The sequence below is a fragment of the Cetorhinus maximus genome, chromosome 9 (genome assembly GCF_964194155.1).
Source record: "Cetorhinus maximus chromosome 9, sCetMax3.hap1.1, whole genome shotgun sequence".
Lineage (NCBI taxonomy): Eukaryota > Metazoa > Chordata > Chondrichthyes > Lamniformes > Cetorhinidae > Cetorhinus > Cetorhinus maximus.
Window position 1 is genome coordinate 56,731,887 of NC_135887.1, and position 16,830 is coordinate 56,748,716.

The following is a 16,830-nucleotide window of genomic DNA, read 5'->3' on the forward strand; positions in this document are numbered from 1 at the left end:
CCCAGAAGAGACCAAGTAGTTTTGGGAACCTGTACGAAAACATGACTGAGACGGGAATGGGAGAAATGATAGCACAGTAGACCATTAGGAGTATACAACTCAGGGCAGCTCTCAGGGCAGTGCACCAGAAACTAACTGAGATGTGAAAAACTGGAATTTTTGTTTTAAAAAGCATAATCTGAGTCTGTAGAAATGTAAATGTACAAGAGGAGATGCTTGCCGTTTGACAGCCAGGTGAGTTCCAAAGTCATTTGGAGAAATGAGTGTTTAGCACACCTGCCAGTGCTAGGCCTTTGCAGACTGAAAATACTTTTGAATCTGGCTGGAGATACATTGCCAAAGCTTTCCATGTTGAACTCATGAGGACAAACACAAGAATACCAAATTACAAACAATCACAATAATTTATAATTCAGGAGAAAAAGGGTGCTGATTGGTTGCAAAGGTGACCCTGATTGGCTGAGGTGTTACCATGGAGAAAGCAGGGAGAACTATAGGCTCCCCAAGCTCGCAGGTAATTCAAACAAGGCACAAGGCTTGAACCTATTCTGTTTTTGATGGCAGAGAACAGGACCCTGCATTTGGATGTATGTCGCTTCTAGCATTCAGGAAGAACGCTTTTGCAAAAGCAGTCAGGACAGAAAATATCAATTTAGAATTTGTTGTTGTGACATTTAACTCTGAGGATTAGGAAAAAAAAGCCCAGTGAGGGTTCACCCACATGCCCACTGACCTGCACTGACTCCCTAAGGAACTTGGAAATGCTACCCGAGAACAGAACTGAGCTCAAATGTAATTTCTCCAGTCGTTCACATGAAGAGGCACTCAGGGAATGATAGCAGCAAAAATAAATCAACATAAGTGCACAGGCAGAGGGAGCAGGAGAATAACTGCAGTGAAAGGAACAACATATTCTGTAAATATTACATTTGACACTGAGCAACAAAGATGTTTCAGTTTAGACAGACCAATTATAATTTCACTTTTTTTCTTTATAAAAACTTAATAAAATATCCCACAATAAGTCTTGCCTGAAACATCAATGGACTGGAAACTGGACATTAAACTGATTGTCTGTGAGGCTATTAAAAAAAGCTTGGCATTTCAGAGATCCCGCATCGACCCGCCCCTCTCCAACACACTGCCCTCAACCCCGCCCCCCACAAACCCACCCCCTCCGACACACCGCCCTCAACCCCTCCCCCATCCGACACACCGCCCTCAACCCCGCCCCCTCCGACACACCGCCCGAGACCCCGCCCCCTCCAACACACTGCCCTCAACCCCGCCCCCCACAAACCCACCCCCTCCGACACACCGCCCTCAACCCCTCCCCCCTCCGACACACCGCCCTCAACCCCGCCCCCTCCGACACACCGCCCGAGACCCCGCCCCCTCCGACACACCGCCCGAGACTCCGCCCCCTCCGACACACCGCCCAAGACCCCGCCCCCTCAACCCCATCCCCTCCGACACACCGCCTGAGACCCCGCCCCCCTCCGACACACCGCCCGAGACCCCGCCCTCCTCAACCCCACCCCCTCCGACACACCGCCCGAGACCCCGCCCCCTCCGACACACCGCCCGAGACCCCGCCCCTTCCGACACACCGCCCGAGACCCCGCTCCCCTCCGACACACCGCCCGAGACCCCGCCCCCTCCGACACACCGCCCGAGACCCCGCCCCCCTCCCCTCCGGCACACCACCTGAGATCCCACCCCCGACACACCGCCCAAGACCCCGCCCCCCTCCGGCACACCACCCGAGATCCCGCCCCCGACACACCACCCGAGACCCCGCCCCCCCCCCCCCCCCCCCCCCCGGCACACCACCCGATATCACACACCCGGCACACCGCCTGAGACCCCGCCCCCCCTCCGACACACCACCCGATATCACACACCCGGCACACCGCCTGAGACCCCGCCCCCCCCCGACACACCACCCGATATCCCGCCCCCGACACACCGCCCGATATCCCGCCCCCCCCTCCGACACACCGCCCGATATCCCGCCCCCCCCTCCGACACACCGCCCGATATCCCGCCCCCCCCTCCGACACACCGCCCGATATCCCGCCCCCGACACACCGCCCGATATCCCGCCCCCCCTCCGACACACCGCCCGATATCCCGCCCCCGACACACCGCCCGATATCCCGCCCCCGACACACCGCCTGAGACCCTGCCCCCCCTCCGACACACCACCCGATATTCCGCCCCCCTCCGACACACCACCCGATATCCCGCCCCTGACACACCGCCTGAGACCCTGCCCCCGACACACCGCCCGATATCCCGCACTGACCCCCACACCACCCGAGACCCCGCCCCCAACACACCACTCGAGATCCCGCACCCCCCGCCACACACCATCCAAGACCCCGCATCCCCCGAGATCCCACATCCCCCCGCACATCACCCGAGGCCCCGCACATCACCCGAGGCCCCTCACATCACCCGATACCCCGCACCCCACCCCGCACATCACCGGAGACCCCGCACTCCGCCCATCACCCGATACCCCGCACCCCACCCCGCACATCACCGGAGACCCCGCACCCCGCCCATCACCCGATACCCCGCACCCCGCCCATCACCCGATACCCCGCACCCCGCCCATCACCCGATACCCCGCACATCACCCGATACCCCGCACCGCACATCACCCGAGACCCCGCACCGCACATCACCCGAGACCCCGCACCCCAGCCCGCACATCACCCGAGACCCCGCACCCCAACCCGCACATCACCCGATACCCCGCACCCCAACCCGCACATCACCCGATACCCCGCACCCCACCCCGCACATCACCGGAGACCCCGCACCCCGCCCATCACCCGATACCCCGCACCCCACCCCGCACATCACCGGAGACCCCGCACCCCGCCCATCACCCGATACCCCGCACCCCGCCCATCACCCGATACCCCGCACCCCGCCCATCACCCGATACCCCGCACATCACCCGATACCCCGCACCGCACATCACCCGATACCCCGCACCCCGCCCATCACCCGATACCCCGCACCCCGCCCATCACCCGATACCCCGCACCCCGCCCATCACCCGAGACCCCGCACCCCGCCCATCACCCGATACCCCGCCCCGCCCATCACCCGAGACCCCGCACCCCGCCCATCACCCGATACCCCGCACCGCACATCACCCGATACCCCGCACCCCGCCCATCACCCGATACCCCGCACCGCACATCACCCGAGACCCCGCACCCCGCCCATCACCCGATATCCCGCCCATCACCCGATACCCCGCCCCGCCCATCACCCGATACCCCGCCCCGCACATCACCCGAGACCCCGCACATCACCCGAGAACCCGCACATCACCCGAGACCCCGCACCGCACATCACCCGAGACCCCGCACTCCGCACCGCACATCACCCGATACCCCGCCCCGCACATCACCCGAGACCCCGCACTCCGCACCGCACATCACCCGATACCCCGCACCGCACATCACCCGATACCCCGCACATCACCCGAGACCCCGCACCCCGCCCCGCACATCACCCGAGACCCCGCACCCCGCCCATCACCCGATACCCCGCACCCCGCCCATCACCCGATACCCCGCACCCCGCCCATCACCCGATACCCCGCCCCGCACATCACCTGATACCCCGCCCTGCCCATCACCCGATACCCCGCCCCGCACATCACCCGAGACCCCGCACCCCGCCCCGCACATCACCCGATACCCCGCCCCGCACATCACCCGATACCCCGCACCCCAACCCGCCCATCACCCGATACCCCGCCCCGCACATCACCCGAGACCCCGCACACCGCCCATCACCCGATACCCCGCCCCGCACATCACCCGATACCCCGCACCCCGCCCTGCACATCACCCGATACCCCGCCCCGCACATCACCCGATACCCCGCACCCCGCCCCGCACATCACCCAATACCCCGCACCCCGCCCCGCACATCACCCGATACCCCGCATCCCGCCCCGCACATCACCCGAGACCCCGCACCCCGCCCATCACCCGATACCCCGCCCCGCACATCACCCGAGACCCCGCACCCCAAATCGCACATCACCCGAGACCCCGCACATCACCCGAGACCCCGCACCGCACATCACCCGAGACCCCGCACCCCACCCCGCACATCACCGGAGACCCCGCACCCCACCCCGCACATCACCCGAGACCCCGCACCCCGCCCATCACCCGATACCCCGCCCCGCACATCACCCGAGACCCCGCACCCCAAATCGCACATCACCCGAGACCCCGCACATCACCCGAGACCCCGCACCGCACATCACCCGAGACCCCGCACCCCACCCCGCACATCACCGGAGACCCCGCACCCCACCCCGCACATCACCCGAGACCCCGCACCCCGCCCATCACCCGATACCCCGCCCCGCACATCACCCGATACCCCGCACCGCACATCACCCGATACCCCGCACCCCGCCCCGCACATCACCCGATACCCCGCCCCACACATCACCCGAGACCCCGCACCCCAACCCGCACATCACCCGATACCCCGCACCCCGCCTATCACCCGAGACCCCGCACCGCACATCACCCGATACCCCGCACATCACCCGAGACCCCGCACCCCCCCCGCACTCCACCCGAGACCCTGCATCCCCTCCAGCCCCCGCCCGAGACCTTGCATTCCCCCACCCCGCCCACACCACCCAAGATCCTGTAGAATAAATAGACAGAAATATCAAGTTGTTGAGCTCAGCAATAGGCCACACAGGAACCTAGGAACCTGGGAGCCTAAGAGTCATAAGATACATTTTATCTATTTGGTTAGAATTGAAATGTAAAATACATATGATCACACTAATGGGGACATTCTACAGGCCTCCAAATAATGAGAGAGAAATAGAGGAGCAAACATGCAGGAAAAGTCACAGAGGTGTGCAAGAACTACAGAGTGGTGATATTAGGGGGATATCAATTGGGATAGAACAAAAGTAAAGGGAAAGTTGGGGAGGGGGGAAAGCATTTCTGAAATGTGTTCAGGAGAGCTTGCAGTATGTTATCGGCCCAACTAGAAAGGGGGCATAAAAATACAAAGCATTGAAGAGCTCAGCAGGTCTGGCAGCATCTGTATCAAAAGAAATAGTTAACATTGAGTCCTATATGACTCTTCTTCGGAATCTTCAAATTTTCTTCGAAGATTGCTGAGTCTGGTGCTGGGGAATGAGGTGGACCAGCTGCCTGTGGAGGAACACTTGGGTAAGAGTGATCATCACATCATAATGTTTAGAACAATAATGGAGAAGGGTAAGGAACAATCTACAGTGGAACTTAAACTTCAATGGGATGAGAAGGGACCTAGCCAGGATAAAATGGAACCAAAGCCTGGCAGGAAATGTCGCAATGAAATAATAGGTGATCTTTAAGGAGGAAATGTTTCAGGTACAGGTTACATTCCAACAAGGGTGAAACATAAAGGAACCAAAGCCAGCACTCCTTGGCTGACGAGGGAGATAGAGAATATGATGAAATTAAAGAACAGGGTGCAGGATGCACTGGTAGGTGAATTCTTAAAGTGAGAACCAAGCCAGGTGCACTAAGTTGAGAGGGGGAATGACAAGAAAAAAAAGACTGGCAATGAGAAAATGAGAGTAGAATTGCAGTTAACTTAAAGATAACCCAAAAATCTTCTACTGGCATGTAAGGGAGGAGTAAGAGGAATGGTGGGTCTTATTAGGGGCAAAGAGATATATGCTTAGAGGTGGAGGGCTTCTATCTACTTAATGAGTAACTTGAATCAGTGTTTAGTAAGGAAGAGGATGCCCTGAAAACATCAGTCGTAGCAGAGATGGTAGAGGTATTGGATAGGGTGATAATTGACAGGCAGGATATACTGGAAAGGCTGGCTACGCTTACAGCATATAAGAAACCTGGACAGGGGGCTTGAATCCCAAAAAGGGAAGAAATAATGGAATGGCTTGCCACAATCTTTCAAATCTTCCCCAAATAGGGGAGGTGCCTGACAATTGGGAAGAGGCAAATCTGACAGCCTGATTCAACAAAGGGTGTAAGGACATTCCTAGATAAGTATAGGTCAGTCACTTTAATATCTGTAGTAGAGGCTTTTAGAAATAATAAGGGAAAAAATCAACAGGGGCACTTGGGGAGATTTGAGTTAGCACGGATTGTAAAAGTCAGCTCATGTCTGACTAACCTAATTGACAAAGGTCCATATAAAAGGATAGTTAACAAAACTGAAGCTCCTGGAAAAGGTGGATCAGTTTCAGCTTGGATAAAAAAAATAGATTTAAGGACGGAAAGCAGTGAGTTGTGGTAAATGGTTGTTTTTCATAGTAAAGTATCCTTGAAGGAAAAGGGACCATCAGCTGATGGAATTTCAGTTTGAGAATCTTGGGTCTAAAACTAGTGTCTTAAACTTAAAAGGTATGAAGACAGTTTACGAAAGTATACTGGGAAAATAAGTTAAAAGATGATAGATAAATAGTGGCAGACATTTAAGAACATACTTCATAACACTCAAGATATATTCCATTGAGAAAGAGGCTCTACAAGCAGGATGAACCATCAATGGCTAAATAAGGAAGTTAAGCATGGTATCAAATGGAAAGAAAAGGTATACAATATTGCAAAGATTCGTGATAGGCCAGGAGATTGGGAACTTTTAGAAATCAAAGGATGACAAACAATAATAAAGAGGCAGAAATTAAAATGAGAATAAACTAGTGAGAAATATAAAAGCAGTCAGAGCTTCTACAAGTATAAGGAAGAGGAAGAGAGTAGCTAAAGTCAATGGTCTCTTAGAAAATAAGACTAGGGAATTAATAGTGAGAAACAAGGAAATGGCAGAGACTTGAAGAAGTATTTAGTACCTGTATTCAAGGTAGAAGACATGAAAAGCACCCCGATAATAACAGCAAAAAAAAACCACGGACAAAAGGGAGGAACTTAAAGCAATCACTATCACAAGACAAAAAGTGCAAAACTAGTGGGACTAAAAGCTGATAAATCTCCTGGATCTGATGGCCTGCATCCTAGGGTCTTAAAAGAAGTGGCTACAGAGATAGTGGATGTATTTGTTCCAATCTTCCAAAATTCCCTAGATTCTGGAAAGGCCCCAGCAGATGGGAAGACCACAAATGTAACACCACTATTCAAGAAAGGAGGGACAGAAAGCAGGAAAGTATAAGTTAGTTAGTCTAACATGTCAATGGGAAAATGCTGGAATCCATTATTAAGGTCATAGTAGCTAAGCATTTAGAAAATCATAATACAATCAAGCAGTGTCAACATAGTTTTGAGAAAACAAAATAGTGTTTAACAAAATTTATTAGAGTTCTTTGAGGCTGTAACTTGCAGGGCAGCATATTTGGATTTCCAAAAGGCATTCAATAAGATGCCACATAAGATTACTGCAAAAGGCAAGGGCTCATGGTGTAGGAGATAGTTTATCAGCAAAGATAGAAGACTGGCTAGAAAGCAGGAAACAGTCAGGATAAATAGATCATTCACAGGCTGGCAAATCGTAACTATTGGGGTGCCACAGGGGTCAGTGTTAGGGTCTCAACAATCCTTTTATGATCTATATTAATGACTTAGATGAAGGGACAGAGTGTAATGCAGCCAAATTTAATGATGATACAAAGATAGGTGGGAAAGCAAGTTATGAGGACATGGTCTGTGAAGGGAAATAGGTTAAGTGAGTGAGTGGCAGATGGAGTATAATGTGGGAAAATGTGAGGTTGTTAGCAGGAATAGACAAACAAAATATGATTTAAACGGAAGCTGCAGAATACTATGGTACAGAGGGATCTGAGTCTCCTTATACAGGAATCCCAAAAAGTTAGCAGGTAGTTGGTACAGCATGTAATTAGAAAGCCAAATAGCCTTTATTGCAAAGGGAACAGTGTATAAAAGTAGGGAAGTCTTGTTACAACGTATAGGGCATAGAATACTGCATACAGTTTTGGTCTTAGAGATATACTTGCATTGGAAGCAGTTCAGGGAAGGTTCACTAGATTAACTCCTGAGGTGAAAGGATTGTCTTATGAAGAAAGGTTGAGCAGTTTAGAAGGATGAGAGGTGATCTTATCGAAACATTTAAGATTCTGAAGGGGCTTGACAGGGTAGATGCTGAGAGGATGTTTCCCCTCATGGGGAAATCTAGAACGAGGGGGGACACAGTTTAAAAATAAGGGGTCTCCCATTTAAGATGGAGATGAGGAAGAATTTCTTCTCAGAAGGTTGCTAATCTTTGGAATTCTCTTCCCCAGATAGCAGTGCTGTCTGAGTCATTGAATATATTCAAGGCTGAGTTAGACAGAGTTTTGATTGACAAGGGAGTCAAGGGTTATGGGGGCAGGCAGGAAAGTGAAGTTGAGAAAACAATCAGGTCAGCAACGATCTTAGTGAATGGCATTGCAAGCTCAAAGGGCTGAATGGCCTACTCCTCCTCCTACTTATGTTCTTAGGTTGGTGTTATATTAGAAACTGTATTTTGGAACTGTAGCTTTAAATTTAGGGTAAATGAAGGGGTTCATGTGACCTGTTCTACAGTCTACTTGACAGTAAGCCTGGGTAGTTTGATTGTTAGAGATCAAAGGAAGGCTTTGATTGTTTTATTGGGAAGAAGGTGCAAGATATTTATGCTTGGAAACAATGGTAGCAGTCCCTGAGTTTACAATAGGCAGAGTCTCCCAAAGTCCCACAAAGGTGTTGAAGGTTCCAGGTGCTATAAACTGTCCATTTACCTTTAAGATGAAAGAGAGTTGAGCTCTCAAGGATAGCTGATTATCATTTCTACCTAGATACAAGGCTAACGTGTTTCACATTGCCATGGGGAAGAGGGCAGAAGAAGCCATTCTTGAGACCAGATTACAGGCTTCCTTACAAATCAATGAATCTCAGGCAGACAGCAGTTCTAGCTGCATGGATTTGCAAATTATCACAGCCGGATGCGGGAGGGAGATGGTGTTTAGTTGAAGAGACGCATGCTGCAAGCGTCTAAGGAGATTCATTCTGACATGGCCGGGGAAAGAAGAATGATCGGAGCAGGGTTTAGGGCACTCTCTGAAAACCGAGGAAAGTGCCTGGAGACGGTCACTTGTAGTACTACTCAATGAACAAGCTGAACTGTGATTGTTTGCTATAAGGACTGTAATTCTATGGAGAGTGCGATGTGATAAGTAAGAAAATAGTGTTCTGTCAATGGTTTTTTTTAGTCATTTGTTACAGTAAATGTTTTAAAACATGAACTCTTGTTGCGCCATTCTTTCAGCTAGTAACTTTGAATCTCAAAATTATCAGTCTCTACAGAGGTCATAATGATTGGCAGTGATGTTCCCCAAGGGTCAGTGCTAGGACCACTGTTCTTTTTGATATTTAAATGATTTATTGATTGGAATATGGGGTAAGATTTCAAAATTTGTCAATGATAGCAAACTCCAAAGTGTAGCAATAGAACATAGATAGGCTAACAGAACAGGCAGACGGAGTTTAGTACAGAGAAGTGCGAGGTGATGCATTTTGGGAGAAGGAATAGCGAGAGGCCATATAGACTTAACGGAACAGTTCTAAAGAATATGTAGGGACAGAGGAACCTGGGGGTGGATGTGCACAGATCTTTGAAGGTGGCAGGCCGTACTGAGAGTAGTTAGCAAAACATTTATGATCATGGGCATCATAAAAGTGTAAAATCAGGGAAGATATGCTGAAGCTCTGTTAGGCCTCTGGGCACCATGTATTGCACCCAGTTCAGGTCGCCACACTTTTGGAAGGATGTGAGGGTCCTTGAGCAGGTGCAGAAGAGATTTACCAGAATGGTTCCAAGGATGATGGAATTTAGTGAGAAGGTTAGGTTGGAGAAGCTGGGGTTGTTCTCCTTGGAGATAAGGTAGATAAACATCTATTCTCATAGCTGATGGTACAAGGGGTAGGGACAGAGGTTTAAGGTTTTGGGCAAGAGATGCAGTGGCAATGTGAGAAAGAACTTTTCTATACAGTGAGTGGTAATGACCTGAAACACTCTGCCTAAGAGGATGGCAGAAGTGGAACCGATGAATGATTTCAAAAAGAAATTGGATGGGCACTTGAGAGAAGTAAACTTGCAGAGCTGCGGGGATAGAGCAGGAGAATGGATCTGATTCGGCTCTACAAAGAGTAGGTATGGATTCAACAGGCTGAATAGCCTCCTCCTTTACTGTAATGACTCTGACCTCACTCTGGTCACTCTGCATGTGACTCGTAAAACTAGGAACATAACTGTTACCTGACTGTGGGATCACAATTGACCTGTGCTTCTCAGATACAACTACATGGTCTCTAACCGGTGGGAGGGTGGGGTCACTCTTCTTATAACTGGCAGTAGGAATCTAGGCCATTCCTTCCCTTCCCTAACTCGGGCAATGAGATCAATTCCAGCTCCTTCTGATATAATCCCATTAAATAAGCTCCGAGTTTAATATTAATGATCTCTGATTGAATTAAACATCAAAGTATGCCAGCACAGAATAACACAGCAGTCAGATAAAGAAAACAGATGGGCAACCCCGAGTTCAGTGAGTAATCATTCAAAGTTTTTGTTCCAAAACTACTAGATTGAGCATGTTAAGTGTGTACACATGTATACACTCATTCCCAATTGCATAGCGCAATGAATTTCCCCAAGATCTCACAATTCAAGGAGAAGCTGATAAAAAGCTAAAACTCATTACATCCCTTCTAGTTGATTGTTAAAAATAGTTCTAATTCTAAAGCTCAACTCCACCACAGACTAACCGGTTACAGCAACATTTAATACCATAAATGGTAAGTATCGTTGGCCAGTGCACTTCCTCCACTGATGCTGTATCAGGTTGTAAAAAGATTAATCAGAAAAGCCCAATGATGCATCACACTGTGTTCGTTCATACAAGAACCGCTTTGTTTATAACTGCATTACTTGTAATGAGGCAGATTTCTCCGCACAAAGCTCTGTGGTTATTTGCCTTCCTGAAACCAACAATGCTCCTCTCTACAGCAGATATGTTGAAAGCAGTCATTGCACTTGGGCTTTCTCAGATGTATTAGCTTTTTACTCCTTTTAACTTCCTGCCAAAGTATTCTGGGGCTGCCTCATATAGCCAGTCGGCATCCACCACACACAAGTCCCGCATGTAGCACTTGGAAGTGTGGAGTAGCGCATTGTATAAAACATAGGAAGGTTTGCAGTGGAAGAGGACTGAGGAGGGGTGGATAGCCACATGCTGCCGAGTGTCCAGGGTTGCGTATGTCCCATCCGGCTGCAGCTCTGCGGCATTCAGAAACAAAGCGTGAGCCAAGCACCGCCGGATGTTGCCAGTGTCTGAGCGAGAAGACACCAAACGAACTCCAAACTAAAATAAAAACAAATTCAAATCAGATCATCACAAATGTACTTTCAATCTGAATCAATTAAAGAACTCAACTCTGCAGTTTGGTAACTGAAGCAGAAAGGCTAGGAATGCCTGGGACTGAGTTTGGTAGAAGGACTGTGCCAATTGACAGCAGCAGCCCTGGGCTGCAAAATAAGAAAATCAACCAGCTTCCCTAGCCCCAAACACTGCACAATGAACACAGTTCATTGTGTGGATGCCAATGGCAGCAGACTCTGATAGCCACTTTGCTTTAACAGCCCATCAGGCAGTAACTGACACAGTAACTGAGGACTTCCTGTGATTTAAGATATCTCACAAACCTTTAGGCTCAAGGAGAGATGGGCAAAATAAATAATTTTTAAATAATTTATTTTAATAATATGATAACAATGCCATGAATAACGTAAATTTACTGCATTGAAACAAGCCATCCAGCCAAACAGATCTAGGCTGCTGCTTATACTCCTATGTGGAAGCCTCCTTCCACCTTACTTCACTCCATCCATCAACATATAACATTTAAGATAAAAATAAAGGCAGTGTACTTAAAAGGCTGGCAGTCCTCAGAACCGAAATGTCATGTGGTTCCGACAGGATGCAGCCAGTTACTGTGGGAAGTTAAGGGTGGAGATTGCAGAGGCTTTGGCCACAATCTTTCAGCCTTTAGATATGGGGGTACTGCCAGTGGGCAAATGTCACTCCCATAAAGGGAAGAATAAAATCCCAGCAATTGCAGGCCAGTTGACCTAACGTCAGTGATGGGGAAACTTATGGAAACAATAATTCAGGGCAAAATGAGAAAAAGTATGGGCAAATAAATGAAAGCTAGCATACATTTACTGAAGGCAAATTGGATTTGACTAACTTGATCGAGTTCCTTGAAGTAATGGAGAGAGTTGAGGGTAGTGCAGTTGACCCTGTGTAAATCAATCTTCAAAAAGCATTTGGTAAAATGCCACATAATAAACATTCACGATCTAAACATCGCTATCAAACTTCCTCTTAACCATCTCTGTACCCAATTTCTACAGTCAGTCCTTAAACTTTCTTTTCCTTATTCTTTCATGCAATGTGGGCATCGCTGGCAAGGTTAGTAAGGAGGTCAAGGTCCTGAGTGCCCTTGAACTGAGGGACAAGAAAGGTCTCCTTGGGGGAGGAAGAGGGGAAAAGAGTGAGACCCTCTTGGGGAGACGGGGGGTGGCGTGGAAGAGCAAGGCCACTTCGGGGGAGGGTGGGAAGAGCGAAGACCCCTCGGGAGGGTTGGGGGGGGTTTAGAGCGAGGGGGGGTGCCAACTCAGAAAGGGGGAGGAGGGCCGCTCCAGTCTGTGGATTTGAGTTCGGAAACAATGATCAAAGTCTGACATCACAGGAAAGCAGGCAAGTGATTGGCTGGTGAGTATTTCCTATTTATCCTGTCTAAACTGGGCAGTTACCAGGGAGAAAGCGGAGGCAGCGGACCGGCCATACAACACACCGGAGGGGGAAAGGATAAGTGAAGCAGCTGCTGCACAACATCAGCTTTGGGGAAAAAAATCAAACCGCAACATCACACGAACGTAGTAAATTGATTGGCAGCTGAGTATTGCTGCTTAGGGACCGATGCTAAACAACAGAGTTTAAGTACAAAAAAAACCCATCAATAACAGGTTAGTGAGTCTCGTGTAATTCCTAGTAAGATCTATTAAGTATTAGTAGGGTTTCTCAGTAATAGTAAGGTTTATTGTGAGTAGCAAGGTTTTTAATATTGGTAACCTTTAATGGTATTGGTAACATTTATTAGGAGTAAGTTTTATTCGCATTAGGTTATTAATGAGTAGCAGAATGACAGGGCTGCTCCAACCTCGAGAGGGCCCATCCTGTGCAACATAGGAATCCAGAACACTTCCCATGTCCTGGATAACCATTTGTGTAGGAGGTGTCATCAGTTTTGGCAGCTTGAGCTTCGGGTTTTGGAATTTGAGCAGCAGCTCATGTCACTGCGGAGCATCCGAGAGGCTGAGCGCTTCATGGATAGCACGTTTATAGATGTGGTCACCCCGTAGCTTAAGAAGGAACCAGGTGATTCCTGGGGCACTGGGGCCAGTTCTGGGGGAGGTGGGACATGTACAAGCCGGACGGTTTGCACCATGACAAATATCCTTGTGGGGAGGTTTGCTCGCGCCTTTGGGCAGGATTTAAATTAGTTTGACTGGGGGATAGGAACCTGAGGGTAAAGTTAGATGGGGCAAAATCAGAACTGGAAATGGAAGGCAGAAGGTTAGTGAAAGAATTTGAAAGGCAGAGGAAAGAAAGATTGGAAAATGAAAAATAAGTTTGGCAGTGCTCAAGGGTATCTACTTCAATGCAATGAGTAGAGCAAATAAAGCAGACGAGCTGAGGACACAGATAGAAACGTGGCAGTATGATATCACAGCTATTACAGAAACATGGCTTAAAGGGGGACAGGAATGGCAGCTCAACATTCCTGGTTACAGAGTTATCAGAAGAGATAGAGAGAGGGAAAAAAAACAAAGTGGGGTGGCAATTTTGGTCAAAGAAACGACAACACTTGAGGATGGATGATATGTTAGAAGGACCATCAAATGAGGCAGCATGGATTGAGCTTAGGAACAAAAAAAGGGACAGTCACACAACTGGGAGTGTACTTTAGACCCCCAGTCAGAGGGAGGTAGAAGAGCAAATATGTAGACAAATCTCTGAGAAGTGCAAAAACAATCGGGTAGTATTAGTAGGGGATTTTAACTACCCCAATATTAACTGGAATAGTTTTAGTGTAAAAGGAACAGAGGGAATAGAATTCTTAAGGTGTATTCAGGAGAACTTTTCTGGCCAGTATATAGCAAGTCCAACAAGGTTCTGCACTTAGTTTTAGGAAATGAATAGATGGCAGGAGTGGCAGTGAGAGAGCATTTTGGTGGTAGTGATCATAATTCAGTTAATTTTAACATAATTATGGAAAAGGACAAAGATAGAACAAGAGTTAAAGTTCTAAATTGGGGCAAGGCCAATTTTACCAAGCTGAGGAGTGATTTAGCGAAGTGGACTGGAAACAGCTAGTTGAAGGTAAATCAGTGTCAGAGCAGTGGGAGGGAATCAACAGGGAGATCCAAGGGGTTCAGAGTAAACATGTTCCAACAAAGAAAAAGGGTGGGACAGCCAAATCTAGAGCGCCCTGGATGCCAAGGATTTCAGGGTAAGATAGGGCAGAAGACAAAAGCTTGTGTCTAACACTGAGAACTCAAAACTACAGCAAACCAGAGAAGTAGAGAAAGAGGAGGGTGGAATCAAAAAGGAAATTAGGAAAGCAAACAGAGGAAATGAAGGAATATTGGCAAACAAAATCAAGGAGAACCCTAAGATGTTTTCTCAATACATTAAGAATGAGAGTATAACTAAGGAAAGAGAAGGGCCCATAAAAAAATCAAAAAGGTAACTGGTGTGCAGAGGTGGGTATGGTTCTTAATGAATACTTTGCGTCTGTCTTCACAAAAGAGGGGGTCAATGCAGACATTGTAGTTAAGGAAGAGGAGTGTGAAATAATGGATGTGATAAATATAGGGAGAGAGGAAGTAATAAGGGGGTTAGCATTCTTCAGAGTGGATAAATCACCAAGGGTGGATCATATGTACCCCAGGCTGTTAAAAGAAGTGAGGGAGGAAATAGGAGGAATAGCTCTGACCATTTTCCAATCCTCACTGGATGCAGGTGTGGTGCCAGAGGGTTGGAGGACTGTAAAAGTTGTATCTTGCTTTAAAAAGTGAACAAGGGGTTTTCCTTTTAATTCATCATTTATGGGATGTGGGCATCATTGGCTAGGCCAGTATTTATTGCCCACCCTTAATTGCCCTTGAGAAGGTGGTGGTGAGTTGCCTTCTTGAACCACTGCGGTCCATGTGGTGTAGGTACACCCACAGTGCTGTTAGGGAGGGAGTTCCAAGGTTTTGACCCAGTGACAGTGAAGGAACGGCGATATATTTCCAAGTCAGGGTGGCGAGGGGAACTTCCAGGTGGTGGTGTTCCCGTGTCTGATGCCCTTGTCCTTCTAGATGGTAGCGGTCAAAGGAGCCTTGGTGAGTTCCTGCAGTGTATTTTTTTTATTCGTTCATGGGATGTGGGTGTCTCTGGCCAGGCCAGCATTTATTGCCCATCCCTAGTTCTGAGGGCATTTAAGAGTCAACCACATTGCTGTGGGTCTGGAATCACATGTAGGCCAGATCAGATAAGGGCAGCAGATTTCCTTCCCTAAAGGGAACCAGATGGGTTTTTACAACAATCAACAATGGTTGTCATTAGACTTTAAATTCCAGATTTTTATTGAATTCAAATTCCACCATCTGCCGTGGCAGGATTCGAATCCTGGTCCCCAGAGCATTACCCTGGATTACCAATCCAGCGACAATACCACTACGCTATCACACTGCTCCCACTGTGTGTTGATCGTGGAGGGAGTGAACGTTTGTGAATGGGGTGCCAATCAAGTGGGTTGCTTTGTCCTGGATGGTGTCAAGCTCCTTGAGCGTTGTTGGAGCTGAACTCATCCAGGCAAGTGGAGAGTATTCCATCACACTCCTGACTTGTAGATAGTGGACAAGCTTTGGGGAGTCAGGTGATGAGTAACTCGTCACAGGATTCCCATCCTCTGACCTGCTCTTGTAGCCACAGTATTTATATGGCTAGTCCTGTTCATTTTCTGGTCAATGGTAACCCCTAGGATGCTGATAGTGGGGGATTCAACAACGTTCATGTCAGGGGGTGATGGATGGATTCTCTCTTATTGGAGATGGTCATTGTGTGATGCAAATGTTACTTGCCACTCGTCAGCCCAAGCCTGGATATTATATTGTCCAGGTCTTGGGAATTTTTTTTTAGGAACCAGGAGCAGATGACTAAAAAGCTAATAAAGAGGGAGAAAATTGATTATGAAACTAAACTGGCAAGAAATATAAAAACAAACAGCAAGATCTTCTACTGGTATATATAAAGAAAGCGAATGGCTAAAGTGAGCATGGGACCCTTGGAGGATGTGACTGGAGAATTGATAACAGGAAACAGGGAAATAGCAGATAATTTAAACCAATATTTTGCATCGGTCTTCACAGTATAAACATCCCAAAAATATCAGATAAGCAAGGAGCTAAAGGGAGGAAAGATGTTGTAACAGTCTCTATCACGAGGGACAAAGTATTTGACAAACTAATGGGACTAAAAGCAGACAAGTCGCCAGGATCTGATGACCTGTATCCAAGGGTTTTAAAGGAAGCGGCTGCAGAGATAGTGGAGGCAATGGTCAAAATATTCCAGAACTCAATGAATTCCAGGAGGGTCCCAACGGATTGGAAAACCGCTAATGTGACGCCCCTGTTCAAGAAAGGAGGGAGACAAAAAGCAGGAAACTATAGGCCAGTCAGTCTAACATCTGTCGTTGGGAAAATGCT

General features: G+C 48.6%; 1 protein-coding gene across 1 annotated transcript in view; it reads right to left on the reverse strand.

Moving 5' to 3' along the window:
* Positions 1-10,901: 10,901 nt before the first annotated feature.
* Positions 10,902-16,830, reverse strand: part of dhx33 (DEAH (Asp-Glu-Ala-His) box polypeptide 33) — a 61,353-nt gene continuing 55,424 nt past the window's right edge. The window contains exon 11 of the mRNA XM_078548766.1: positions 10,902-11,374. Within this exon, the coding sequence (XP_078404892.1) occupies positions 11,066-11,374 (309 nt within the window). The 3' untranslated portion in view covers positions 10,902-11,065. The remainder of the gene's footprint in view (positions 11,375-16,830) is intronic.